Below are 14,361 nucleotides of genomic sequence, written 5' to 3'. Positions count from 1 at the left end.
CCGGAATTCTTGTTAAAAAAAAATCTTTTGTCATACTATTTTTTTTGTTGGCAGGCGTCGAAGGACCTCCATTTGATGTCCCCTTGTGACATCGTCGTACTTCGTCCAGAAGCTCCCACCTTTGTTCGCCATCTCCAGATTCTCTTTTTTTTTTTTGCTTCCCATTATCCTCTTTATCGGCAGAAGAGGGTGGGTTTGTTTCTGAATCCAGAAAATTCCTCAAGCTGCAAAACTACACCGACAAGTAAGAAACTACATGTTTTGCAGCATGAATCTTTTCTGGATTCACATGCAGTGCATAGGTTTTTGTATCTGTTACTACAGTGGTGGTTGGGTTGAATAGAAACACTGATTTGAAAAGAAAACAAGTTACTTGCCTGTAACTTTAGTTCTTCAGTATTGGTAACTTTCATAGATTCCCATTGCTTGTATCTTTCCCCGTCGTCGAGATGGGAGTCCCCGGTAATAAAAAATACCATAGAGATAGGTACAAAAGAAGAAAAAAGGCCTAGGTCTCATCTCATTTTGTAGCATATCCACCTCTTTTTGTAAAAGAGACCAAATGAAATGAACAACCAATGAGAACAGCCTCACCCCAAAGAACCTTCCTGAGAGAGCCTCAGAGCCTCAGATTTTCGTAGCCGTTGTGTAACAGTATCACAGAATATGCTGAAGGCTGAGCTTTCCCAGGGGAGGAGGGCGGGCGCATGGGAATCTATGAAAGTTACTAACACTGGAGAACCAAAGTTACAGGTAAGTAACTGGTTTTCTTACTCCAGTATTGGAACTTTCACAGATTCCCATTGCTTGTATCAGAATAGCTAGGAGTAAGAACATGCACATTTTGTGTAATAAGACCTTATGGAAACCTTGCGAAATGCATACAGTCATCAAAGCCACAAAATAAACAAATTGCCAGTAAATAACATGAATTACAAAATGTGCTAATAACCAATAGGAGGGTTAGAAGGGAAAGCTCACCACTTATTGGAAGAGTTTCCTCAGGACTGCTTGTCCCACTGCAGCATCACTCCATGTGGAAGAGTCTAAGCAGTAATGCTTCGTGAAAGTATGGGCACTGCTCCATGTTGCTGCCCTGCAGATGTCTTTAATAGGCACTCCTGCGCAGAGAGCCGTCGAAGAAGAAATGGATCTTGTAGAGTGCGCCCGGATCCGCCCTTCTAGGGGCTTGCCGGCCGCTTGGTGACAGTATTGGATCGCGCTGGCAATTCATCTTGCAACCCCCTGCTTTGACAGAGGGAAACTGAACGCAACAAAGAGTTGTGTAGATCTTCTGAAGTCCTTGGTGCGCTGAACTTTAGACACCTTTGAATACCCAAAGAGTGAAGAGCCTGTGCCGCTGGAGTAGTAGGCCGAGGAAAAAAGGATTTAAGGATGACCAGTTCATTCACATGAAAGTCAGAAGGAACCTTTGGGATAGATTTAGGATGAGTCCTCAGAATCAGAGTGTCCTTTTTAAACTGCAAGAACGGATCCTTGATCGTGAGAGCGTGTCGTTCACCCACCCTCCCAGCTGATGTTAGAGCGAGGAGGAGGGCCACTTTCCATGAGAGGAATTTAATGTCCGCCCAATGAATTGGCTCAAAGGGTGGCCTCATGAGTTGAGTAAGGGCTAGGTGGAGCTGCCACAGAGATGGTGGAGGTCTAACAGGTGGAAAACCCTAAAAAGTCCTTTAAAATTTGCTTCACAATTCGCACCGACCAGAGGGAAGGTCCAGAAGAAGTTCGTCTGAATCTAGAGATAGCTGCCAGGTGCACCTTGATAGAAGAATGAGCTAGACCTGACTTAGCCAAAGTCAAAATGTATGGTAAAATTTGATGAGGAGCAGAGGAATAAGGATGAATGTTCTCCTGTTGACACCACAAGCAGAAACGCTTCCATTTCAAGCAATAGGTTTTATTCGTACTTGGTTCACAGGCCTGAGCTAGCAGCTCTACATTCTTGTGAGATATTTAGGCTTTGAAATTCTCTGTGCTCAGGAGACATGCTATTAACTGAAGCGATCTCGTATCCGGATGTACCACTCATCCCTGGGACATCGTCAACAGAGAGGGAATCGGGTGCAGATGAATTGGATGATTATGGGAGAGTAGGAGAAGCTCCGTTAACCAAAACTGGCGTGGCCACCAGTATCATCCTGCAGGGCTCCTCTTTGAGCTTCTTGAGAAGCCTTGGAGTTAGTGGGATCGGAGAAAAGGCGTAAACAAAGGCGCCTGACCAGGCCATCGAAAAGCGCATTCGCCAATGATCTCTAATGGTGTTCCCTGCTTGCGTAGAATCGGCATTTCTTGTTCTCTGGGGGTGGCAAAAAGATCTATGGACGGAGTGCCCCAGAGAGAGAAAACCCTGTCCAGAGTGCGATTGTCCAGTTCCCACTTGTGGCTCACCGATTTGAGACGACTTACAGTATCCGCCGTCTTGTTGAGGGCACCTGGAAGATGCTCCGCCGAAAGATCTGATGTTGGATACTCCACTCCCAAAGCTCCTGAGCTTCCTTGGATAGCGGACGAGACCTTGTTCCTCCCTGTTTGTTCACATAGTGCATAGCGGTCGTGTTGTCCATACGGACTAAGACGGTGGACCCTCTGATCCGCGGAAGGAAAGCTTGCAAAGCCATACGAATCGCCCTGAGCTCCAACAGATTGATGTGGAGAGTGCGGTGCTCGGGATGCCAGCGACCACTCACCTGAAGGTCTTGCAATACCGCTCCCCAGCCATCTAGCGAGGCATCTGTTGTAAGAATTAGAGGTCTCCGTGTCCTTCTTTATGTCCTGCAGCGCCGCGTCAATGTGCTTTCCAAATAGCATCTCGCCATCGAACGAAAGATCAAGGATTTTGTTTTGGACCTCCGGACGAAACAGAGTGGCCCGAAGCCAGCATTACCGTCCAAGAACTGCCGCTCCTGCGAGAGAGCGGAAAGCCATAGTAGCAATGTCTATTGCACAATCCATTATCTCAGAGGAGGAGCGTTGTCCCTCCTGCAAGATCTTTTTTGCCTCAGTCTTTGCTTCCTCGGGTAGTTGGTCTAAATACGGGGATAGATCTTACCACATCTGGTGATCATATCGTTCCAGAATAGCCAAAGCATTGGCCGCCCTGACCAGGAGGCTGGACATGGAAGAAAACCTCTTGCCGATATTATCTAGTCGTCTTCCCTCCTTATCAGGTGGCGTGGTAAGAGGTGCCGCCGGATTTTTAGATTTTCTTTGGGCCGCTTGCGAGATTACAGAGTCCGGCTTCGGCTGGCTGACCAGACAAGCGGGGCTGTCTTCTGGAGCTTTGTATTTCTTCTCTAGACGCGGAATAACAGGCATGACCGTTGCCGGCGACTTCATGACCTTTATTCCCTCATCCCAGACATGGCCCACTGTAGGGATAGAGCGAACAGACTTCTTAAAAGGTTCTTTGAAGTCGTAGAGAAAACATTCCGATTGTACCGAAGGAACTGGTAAATCGAAACATTTAGACGCCCTCTCCATCAGATTGTGGAAGCCTCCGATATCAGCTGGAGGAGAATCCGCTGGAACAGGAGTTTGAGAGGCGGGATCCAGAATAATGTAATCATCCCATTCCCTGGCCGGGATTGACATAGTGCCCTGGTCATCATCCGATGAGTAGTCTTGAACAGTGACCACATTCTGTCGCGGTTCAGATATCTCCTGTACCTGAGGTTGAGGGAGCTGAGGTGGAACTGAAGAAACCGGATGAGCTGGAGGCTGAGTTGGAAGCATTTGTTCTGTCTCTTGGCCAGAGGACAGAGACGGAAATCATCTCCTATAATCCGACAGCATGAATTGGAGGTCTGTAATGAGTGAAGCTACCAACAGCGATTCCCGAAATCCGTTGGCGTCGACGGCGCGGAAAAAAGGGAACTGACATCATCACGCCGACGAGGTCTTCTTATGGAGCCGATGACGTCAGCGGCGTCGCGAGCGAGCCGTGCCTCTGTGACGTCGTCTTCGACCTCATCGGCGTGGACTGCTACAAAAGTTTCCGAATGTTGCTGGCGCAGGGGATATTCACAAGGTGAGGAATCCACTGGCAGATGTATCCTGATATTTTACATGCAGTTGTGATGGACTATCTGCATCCCCATAAGGACAGTCGTCATCCTCAGAAAGCTCCTCTTCCAAAAGGAGTACAGGAGACAGGGCTGTTACTTTTCTCGGGGAAATCATTTCCGGGGTAAAGCGGCTCTTCTGAATAGAAATGGATACATTTTGTATAGTCGACGAGGCCGTCGACGGAGCCACCGGCGACGAAGATTGGATCGTCGACGAAAGGTCCACCGTCGATGGGACAGTCGCCGAGACTTGTCAATATGAAGCTGGAAGCGGTCGACGACGATCATCCTCGTGGAAGTAGTCAGCATAGGCGTCTACGACAACCACAGGTACCTGTGTCTGTGGCATCGCAGTCGACGTAGACACTTGCGACGCGTCGACGGAGCTGAAGTCGACGCAGGTTGAATCTTTTAAGCAGTCGTCGACGGAGCTGATGTCGAACAAATTTTCCTCTCAGCTTTTCCTTCAGGTGGAACAGAAGCTGGTTTCTTAAACATCTGTTTTCTCAGAGGGTGTGGAAGTAACGGAAGACCCATGGCTCGTCTTTCTTACCCAAAACCACCTCAGTAACCAGTCCTTCCCTCTCCTTTACACCTCGGTGAGGAGATTTGATGGGACTACGCCTGTCCGACCTATCAGAGGTCTTTTGCAAGGCTTTGGCAGGGGGGTCAGAAGTTGTAGGTGAGGACCCCTTTTTTGTGATCTCCTCGAGGATGTTGCAGAGGAGCCATCATCACGGACACTTGACACAGGACCCTTCCGTGACTTCAATTTCTGTAACCAGGTGAGCAGACATCCCTCATGGTCCCGCAAGGTCTTTGTCAGTAGGCTTGTGGTCAGGACACAAACATTAAATACAGTCTTTATGTTTGTCCTCCACATAAAGCCTCTTGGCGCAGTTAGCACAAGCCTTGAACAGAGCTTTCTTTACTTTCTCCGACATAATGAAGATGTGAAGAGTTGAAATACCAAAACGTTGAAGAAAACTGAGCAGAGCTCAGTGGAGACTCGTTTGCACAACGTGTGGTAGAAAATCTGAAGCGCTCTCAGGAAGGTTCTATGGGGTGAGGCTGTTCTGATTAGTTGTTCATTTCATTTGGTCTCTTTTCAAAAAGAAGTGGATATGCTACAAAAGGAGATGAGGCCTAGGCCTTTTTTCTTCTTTTGTACCCATCTCTATGGTATTTTTTTTTATTACCGGGGACTCCCATCTCGACGACTGGGAAAGATACAAGCAATGGGAATCTATGAAAGTTCCAATACTGGAGTAACAGATGTTGCAAGACCTTTTGTCCAACTTGAGGATCCTTGTTTATCAGAATATCAACACAATAGTGCTTTCTGAACGGGTGCACTGATGACCATGGTGCTGCCATATAAACGTCTTGAAGTGGTGGGTTAGTTAAAAAGGCAATGGCTGCTCCTTTCTTCTTTGCCGAATGTGCCCTTGGAGTGCTTTACAAAGTCTCTGCTTCATTTTTGTGGCACAACTGGCTAGTTTAGGCTACCCATCTTGCAATTGTGTTCTTGGTTACTGGTCTTCCTAGAAAACTATTTGCAAATGATACAAAGAGTTGCTTTGTTTTCCTGTCAGCCTTTGTTCTTTCGATGTAATACATTACTGCCCGTCTAGAGTGTGTAATGTCCTTTCTGAATGTGTTTTCAGCTTTTGAAAGAAACTTGCCATCCATATGGTTTGGTTCATGTGGAACTGAGAGATCACAGTTGACATGAATTGCATGACATGAATTGCAGATCAGTTCTCATGACAATTCTGTCTTTTTGTACCTGAAAATAAGGTTTCTCTGAAGTGAGTGCTGGTAACTAACTGCACAGCCACTAAAAAAGGGGTCTTAAAGTGAACTTTTGTAATGTAGCCTTGTTGAACGGTTCAAATGGTGCCTTCGTTAATTGGACGAGCACACCATTTAGATTCCTTGGGCTTGCGGGTAACTTTTTCGGAGGCGCGATTCTCTTTGCTCCCTCTAGTAACTGCTTATTGACTGGTGAAGTGAAGACACTTCGGTCAATGTGACTCCCTTGTGTACGCCACTATGGCTAAGTGAACCTTGAAGGATGCATAAATTAGCTTATAATCCAGTAGATGTGTTAAGTACTTTAGTACTGTCCTATCCTTAGTGTTCTTTAGTAAACCTTCCTTAAGACACCAGAGTGAGTATCGTTTGAATGTTGCTATACAACACTTTCTGGTTGTAGGTCTTCTTGTCTCTCTCGAGACGGCCATTGCAATTTTCAGGTAACTTTAGGTGTTCAAACTTTAAGTCTTCAGGAGCAATGCTGCTAGGCTTAATGACTCTGGGTGGAGCAAACTAAGGTCTTGTCAGTTTGGCAATTAGCTCCTTTAGTTGAGAACCAAGTTTGTCTCGCTCATTGTGGTGCAATTAGTATCAAAGTCATGCTGCTGATTCTTCATTTGTTAATCACCTTGTGAAGTGGTGGTATTATCGGGGGGAGGGGTGTCGAAGGACTTGCAAATCTCCCTAACCAGTCTATTCATAGTGCATTCCCCATGGACTGGTGGCAATATTTCCCGGAGAGGAAGCGTTGGCACTTTGTGTTCTGGGGTGTTGCAAAGATATCTATTTCCGGTGCTCCCCATTTCTGAAAGACCTTCATGAGTACGGACTGATTCAGTTCCCATTCGTGAGACCATGAATCTCGTCTGCTCAGTCAGTCTGTTTCAACATTGTCCTTCCCTAGCAGGTGGACCGCCAGGATCTCTATTTTTCTTGGAATTGCCCAAATACACATTTCTTGTGCTAATATTGACAGCAGTAGTGGCTGTGTCCCACCCTGCTTGTTTACGTAAAACATGGTGGTTGTGTTGTCTGTATTAGTACTGTCTTTCCCGATACTCCTTTCTGAAAGGCTAGGAATACCGTTTTCAGTTCCAGGATGTTGATGTGCTGTATCGCATCCTGCACTTTCCAAACTCTCCTTATTTTGAGATTTTTCATGTGTGCTCTTCATCCTATCTGGTAGCCATCTGTCATGGTTACAGTTTGAGTTGGTTGTGTGAATGTTATCATTTGTGTTATTGTTTGATCTGTTCCATCATGCTTTCTTCTCCTGTATCCTTCGTGTAACAACCTCCAGATCTTCCAAACTCCCTGTTTTCAAACGGCTCGAGAGGTATTGTGTCTTTGAGCACGACAGTGGTCTTTGAACGCTGAGGCTCCATTCCAAGAGTGTCTTTAAGGACGGCGTCACTTTTTTAAAAAAAATGTAAACTTTTTTTTTTTAAAGAGGGCGATGCTTCTTTTACCTCTCGAGAAGTCTCCTTGCCCCCTTGTGTTTCGACTTCCACAGCCTGGAAATTGTCTCAGTCTCTCCTTCTGTGACGTTCTCCCCCTAGTGACTTGAGAGGCCTGGATCTCTTAGGGACGGTGGTGTATGTTGGCCCTACATGTTGTAGTTGGCTCTTCTCGGTCTCTCTCTCACCCTCAGTCTTCAGGGTTAACGCAATGCACGCATTTCAGTCTTCACTTCCGTGGTCTACAGGACGGCAGAGGTTGCATACTGAATGTTGGTCCTTCTGGGCGAACTTGTGATGGCAATTTTTGCAGAACTTGAACAGTGTTTTTCCATCACCACGCACAGGGAGCCCCCTGCACATGCATTTTCTGTAGTCGTTGAAGAGGTACTCATCCGCTAGAACATCTCCTGTACCAAAGTCTTGGAGCTCCTTCAGCACAGATCCAGACCCCCCCAAAAAAAAAAGAATCTGAAGATGGCGACCAAAAGGTGAGAGCTTCTGAGGGAAGCACGACAACATCACAAGGGGAAACCAAATTGAGGTCCGCCAATGCCCACCAACAAAAAGCAGAAATAGAAGGACAAAAGTTTTTTTAACAAGAATTCCAGACCCAACCACTAGATGGAATAATCCAGAGTATGTGAATCCAGAAAAGAGTTATGCTGCAAAATGAAAGCATGCCCTGTGGCATCACAAACAGCATCGAGGAAACATGTTAAACTTTTAATGTAGCTCATTACAACAGGTAATATGAACGAGAGTGGTTGGCCAGACACACAGAGAAAGGTCGCAAGGGCAGACAATTAACCTTTAATAATGACGACTAACACTCCAATGCTTCAAAACTTTGAAAGTTGCATGTTCGACAAAGGCGAAAAGATCTAGCCAGGGTTCTCTCCACTGGTTGAAGACGCCCAGTGCTACCTCACGATGTAGTTGAGACTTGTGAAATGCCAGGCCAGACGACATATGCATAGTCTGTCTTGGAATTCAGCGACCCACGAGGTGATAGGTGACCAAGATGCCCTGGCATTACAAGCATCTCCTCAGAAGCAAGACCTCCTGACAGGAAACCTCCCCACAAACACCTGCTTGTTTCAGTATCATACACCTGTGAAGTTGTTTGTGAGAACCTGCACTAGCCTCCACTAGATGAACAGTAGAACAGCCTTCATAAACCAGATGAATGGACGGCAGCTTCAAACAACTGATGTGGAGCCACTGGTCAAAGAAGACCAGGGTCCCTGATCTCCACATTCACCAGGTGACGTCCTGGCTTCCGCAGGACTGCAGTACAAACATCAAACAAGTAAATCACTACTGTAGCTCTTGAGCTGCCTAGTCAGAGACCTAGATGGTGTTGGAAAGGCAGTCCCGATGCTGGGCCCACTGGGACTTCATGTTTTACTGTAGGGCCCTCATGAGCCACCAGGCTGTAGGATACACAAGGCTAAGAGGTGAATGGGTCTCAGATGAACCACTCACCTGGATCCAGGAGCGAACCCGAAACATTGGGTTCATAACCCGAACGTCCTGGACTCGTTGCTGCAGTAAGATCGCCCTTAACTCCTCCATTTACAGGATAGCCATAATAGCTGGCAGCCTCTGAAAAGGAATCAAGTCAGACTTCTGATAATAGTTGGAGTTCACCATGAACATGGAGTCCTGCCGTTGTCCAGAGGTTGTAACGACAGACTACAGCAAGCCTGCATTCAGCAGCCAGTCATCTGCGTACATGAATGCACCAATTACCAACCTCCGTAGATTGGCAGGAACCACTGCCATCATTTCGAGAACAAGAGGTGCTGTCAGAAGGAAGTAGAGCACATTAATCTGAAAATGCTCCTGGCTCACTTTGAACAGCAGGCAATGCCTGTGGAACTGCAAGATGGTTCTAATAAAATACACACCTTGCAGGTCCAGTGACACCATCCAGTTGCTAGAGTCCAAGTAGAGATAATCTGAGCCAACATGAGCATCTTGAATCTGCGCTTCTGTAGGAAGACATTGAGAGGACGAGGTCCAAGATAAGCTGTAGGCCCCCCATCCTTCTTAGGAATGAGGAAATAGCAAGAATAACGTCGCCCTTCTCAGAGTACGGTACCCTCATTATACCACCTCGGGAAACAACAGGTGCAACTCAGAGGATGGACTGGCGGTCCCCTGAAATTCGTTCTGGTATGTTAGAGAGACTGGATGGAGAAGAAAGAAAGGGTTGGACATTGCTATTTTGAATAATTTGTAATTTTCATCTGTCGAACAGGATTGCTCTGGCAGATAATTTTGAATCCTGCCTTCCTGTGGTTGGCATAAGCCGTTGAGAGTAAACTAAAATGGTTTGTTGGCTGGTGTGGGAGGAGAGGGAAGATTGGTTCACCTGCTTGCCTGTGTGGTCGCTGTCCGATTCAAGGCCCACAAAAGGACAGGGCTTTCTGTTGCATCACTTGTTAAAAAGGCTGATTGTGTCTATACCCCACACCACTGAATGGCAGGTAAATTTCTGAAATTGGAGTGAAAATTATTTAGCAGGGGCCAACTGCCCAAGGATCATGCTCTATCTTTAAAGAGTTCTGAAGCAGAAGGGCATATCCATCAGTGATGCCTGGACATCACCAGAGGGACCCATAAACCTCATCCTGCCATGGCAATGAAGAACTGCACTCAAACCAGCCGAACTGCCGAGGTATCCAAACCTGCCTGGGTAGCTTATTTGGACATGTCTTGTCCATCATGTATTGTCTGGGCCAAAGAGGCCCTCAGATCTCCCAGGCGGGGCAGCCAGAAAGATAATCTCACTGGCCATGCCCCTAAGACTTTAGATCTAACAACTCCACAAGGAGACTGCACTGAAAGATTGTAATGCCAAACTGGCTGAAGAATGCACATGTTTGTCTAAAGCATCAATCTTCCTAAATTACCTATCCAGGCGTGCTGGGGAATTAAGGTATTTACTTTACCAACTGAGACCTGCAAAATAAGGCTTTTTGGACTGGGATGTTTGATGAGAAAACTCAGGTCAATGGTCTAGGATATCTGTCCAGCTGCCTGTTCACAGCGGGACAAGAACATGGTTATGACCAGGTAGCCATCAGAATCTGTAAGTGCATCATTCAAAGGAAGCAAGGACTCAGAGGTTGCTTGCCTAGGCTGTAAGATTTCCATAAAAATATCCGTTTTAGTCTCAACAGAGCTCTAACACCTTGGCTGCCTTCCCATTTACCACTGTGAATGAGGCATTCTCCTCTGCTGGGCGGCCAAAGTGGTGAGTAAAGCTCTGTCTCAGGGGAGGTGTCAAGCCCATTGGAGTTTTGAAAATCAAGGTACAAGGCATCATCAATGTAATGAGGGTCAAGCAAGCTATACCTCCCTGTCCCAAATCATCATCTTGGAGAGCAACCTACTGTCACAGGGTCAGAGCCAAAAATAAAATGGTGCCTCTGTTGACAGCTGCGATGTGGTAGAGGCACGGAATGTGAGTCAGACAGCATGACAACAAGTTGTGCTTTTGTAATTTCGTAATACCGGTTGAGCTTGTGCCGATTTCAGTTTGGGATCTAACGTAGGCATGAGCAACAGGTTATTTTCCGGCACCGGGGTCAGGGTAGCGGGAACCAGGTTGGATCGCGAAGCCACGTGTGGATATCTGTACCGAAGTCAGTATGGGCAGGGTAGTGGGCCCCCCAAAGGCGGTAGACCGCACCAAAGAGGACCCACCAATGGTAACCCAACTGAAGGTCCCCTGTTGTTCCTTGGGACCCAAAGGCGCTCCAGAGAGCCAGGAGCACAATGAATACCTGCTGCATGAAGGAATGTGTGGTTAGAAGAAGCCATCAGAAATGTAACTACTTTTAAGAATAATTTTTATTGTAAGCTGTGGGATCTTTTTTTAATGTTTGGCATAAAAGCCTAAAATCAGATGTTATGAATTGGTCAAAGAATCAAAGACCTGAACTAATCTGCATTCAAATGCCAATATAAACAACTGAGTGTCTTGGATGCTAAAAACAGTAAAGGAGGAAACTAGGAAAGGGGTAGCTTTAAGAAGAAAGGCTAGAACTCCCTTACACTCCTAACCAGAATTAGTTTGCAGACTTTTCGGAAAACAGGGTGGACTAAGAACATGTTTGTAGCCTATTAGCAGATAGTAAAATGTGTTCCATCATGTGGTAGATCATGGATCTGAGCAGTGAAATCCACTAATCTATTCAGCAATGGTGCAATGCAACTGCTAATCAATAGATCAATGCAAAGCAATGTGACTACAGGATACAATTACTTTTGAAACATTGTGCACTGGAGGCAGAAGATAATCCTGTGATAATTAAACATTAAGTGTTTTCGCTGCTGTTACTGTCAACATCCACATCTCAACCTTGACCCCTTTTTCACAACTTTCTGCAAAAACCTGTAACTGTAATCTGTAACCGACTGACTGAAATGCACATTACAATTTATAAGTTCAGTAATTTAAGAATAGGATTCCCAATGTATTACTTACCATCTGCAGTTAAAACCCAGGTAACAAAATGGTTGCTTTGATATTGAATAATCATGCTAATTTCATAAGAACCACCTTCAAACTGAAATGAATAGGTCTTCAGGTTGTTGTGGGGCAATCCTTCAGAAAAGTGTAACATGAAAACTTCGGGTACCCTAAATAAAGAAAAGAAATGTCATGTTATAACTAAAGCTATAGGTTACAGACCAAAAGATGGGAACCCTAAAATAAGATTTCTTGCATTTGTGGCAAAACTCCCAAGAAATGTTATACTAAGATCAGTCCCACCTCAAAGCATAAAACAAGCAGTGGTTAAGTCAATTGGTCTGGCCTTGTTAAGTTACTATGTTTATGTGAATTTTATTTTGGAATGCTTATGCAAGATGCATTAAAAGAAAGAAAAGTTGAAAGGATTTCTTGCCCCCGAAAGTTCTTTGATTAAAATAAAACAACTATATATTTTTTATATAAACCATTGGGCTAGAGTTCAGTTCTTGAGTGTGCGAGACCATTTGCTGACTGAGTGTGTACAACAAATGCTTTACACTGTCCTCTGATACTGCCTTACTGCTTGACCAAGCTACCACTTTAGAGAGTAAGGTTATATCTAACTTAAGCCTCTGCCAAACCTCTGGGGACTGTGGACTCTGTACACCCTGTACCTATTTGGGAACAGTATATACAGAGCCACTTTCTCACAGGCACACTTTACCTAATACTTCTACAATTGCCCAAGCCTTGTCCCACTTTACCATTTCATATCCTGCTAAATCCCGGCACCTCCTGTGGCCAGCAACCTCACAAACCCCAGAGGACATGGCTACCTTGTGACTGAGCACCTGGGACTCCCACAAGCAGTGGCTCTTCTCAAAGCAAGTATCGAATCCCTGGCATCAGCCCGGAAACGCGAACCCTGCACACTCTGCACCCGCCAAGCCTGGCCTGGAGTGGAGTGGACAAAGACCCCAAGGACGTCCCCCCAGCCACTGCGAACCCCAAGGACCCACCTCGACACTCCTGACTACGCCTGCAGCCTCAGAACCAGGGACCCCCCCCCCCCCCCATACCTCGATCAACAGAGGGTAAGATTTCCCTGACACCAAAAGGCACCCCCGGCGCCCTGCGGCCCCCTGTGCCCGACTCCTGGGTACCTACCCAACGTACCTCTCGAAGTGGTGGTGGCACCTGAAGAATCTTCGTCCCCGAGCTTGCAGCCTTTGTTCGTCCTTGAGCTTTTCCATAGCAATCCATTTAGCGCCCAAAGGCTCAAAAGCACCCTGCACCCTGTGCTGCTCCCGAGTGGCCCTGGCAGTGCAACTTCTACTCCTACCTACTTCCTCATTTGCCCTGAGCAAGTGACCAGGAGCCCAGCTCCCACAGCCGCGTGGCCTGCTAGTCAGCAGCCACCAACCAAGGGCCCCATGCCTTCCATATGATAACATTGGGCCTAACTCACTCTGCACCCGGCCGCCCCTGTGCCGCCGAGGGTGTACCAACTGTACTTACCTGACCCTGGGAGACCCCGGAGTCTATGCCCAGAACCTTAACTCTGCCAGTCGAATACTTACCCAAAAGCCGATAACTCACTTTTCTTCCATAGGGTAACATTGACTGGTTTCTCTTGAAATTTCTTCTAAGTGTGGAGTTTCTGAAACTTAAAATATTCACCTAACATCAACCTAGTAACGAAGACGGAAATACTCACTTGCTATTAGGAGAAATCCCAGTGCTGGATCTTGGTGCCCAGCACTGACCCTGAAAAGTACTTACAACCGTACTTACCACTAACTAAATTTTCTCCCATAGGAAACCATTGACTTTTTTCCTGTGAAATTTCTTCTGTGTCGATTTTTGCAAACTACAAATATTCTTTAAAAATCGTACCAACTGTGAAAACGTAATTACTTAACTGTTTTAGATAGATGTCCCAGTACTGAGCCTAGGAGCCCAGCACTGGATTACAAAAGTAACGAGAACATACTTTACCCGTTACTCGAATTTTCTTCCATAGGAAACCATTGACTGTTTTTCTGTGAAATTTCTTCTAAGTGTCGATTTTGAAAACTTAGAAATATTCCTTAATAAAAATCACCTGTGTAACTTAAAAGCAGTTTCTCAACTGCTTACAGGTGGTACACTAGTGCTGGATCCAGGATCCAACACTGACCTAGAAAAAGTAACCATAACCCCACTTACCTGCTAAGTGAATTTCCTTCCATAGGATAACATTGGCAGTTTGATCAGAAAAAGTTTCTAAGTGTTAACTTTTAAAATAGCAAAATATTGCTTTAAAATCACAACAGTAACTAAAACGTATTTACTCACTTGTTTCCAAGAACTGTCCCAGGACTGAATCTAGGATCCAGTCCTGGAGTTAGAAAAGTAATCCTGAAAGTAATCAATTGCATATAATATTATAGTCATAATCTAGTGAATAGTCCCGCCCATGTGCATGGACCCCGGAGCAATAAAAATAATCTCTTAAATTGTCAAGCCATGC

General features: G+C 45.8%; 1 protein-coding gene across 4 annotated transcripts in view; it reads right to left on the bottom strand.

Moving 5' to 3' along the window:
* USPL1 (ubiquitin specific peptidase like 1) overlaps positions 1-14,361 on the bottom strand; it is a 352,126-nt gene that overhangs the window by 165,680 nt on the left and 172,085 nt on the right. For all 4 annotated transcript variants that reach the window (XM_085621657.1, XM_085621658.1, XM_085621659.1 and 1 more), the window contains one exon: positions 11,862-12,016. In XM_085621657.1, the coding sequence (XP_085477783.1) occupies positions 11,862-12,016 (155 nt within the window). The remainder of the gene's footprint in view (positions 1-11,861; positions 12,017-14,361) is intronic.

The sequence above is a fragment of the Triturus cristatus genome, chromosome 8 (genome assembly GCF_964204655.1).
Source record: "Triturus cristatus chromosome 8, aTriCri1.1, whole genome shotgun sequence".
NCBI lineage: Eukaryota > Metazoa > Chordata > Amphibia > Caudata > Salamandridae > Triturus > Triturus cristatus.
Note: the sequence above shows the minus strand (reverse complement) of the source record. Positions and strands in the feature narration are given on the sequence as shown.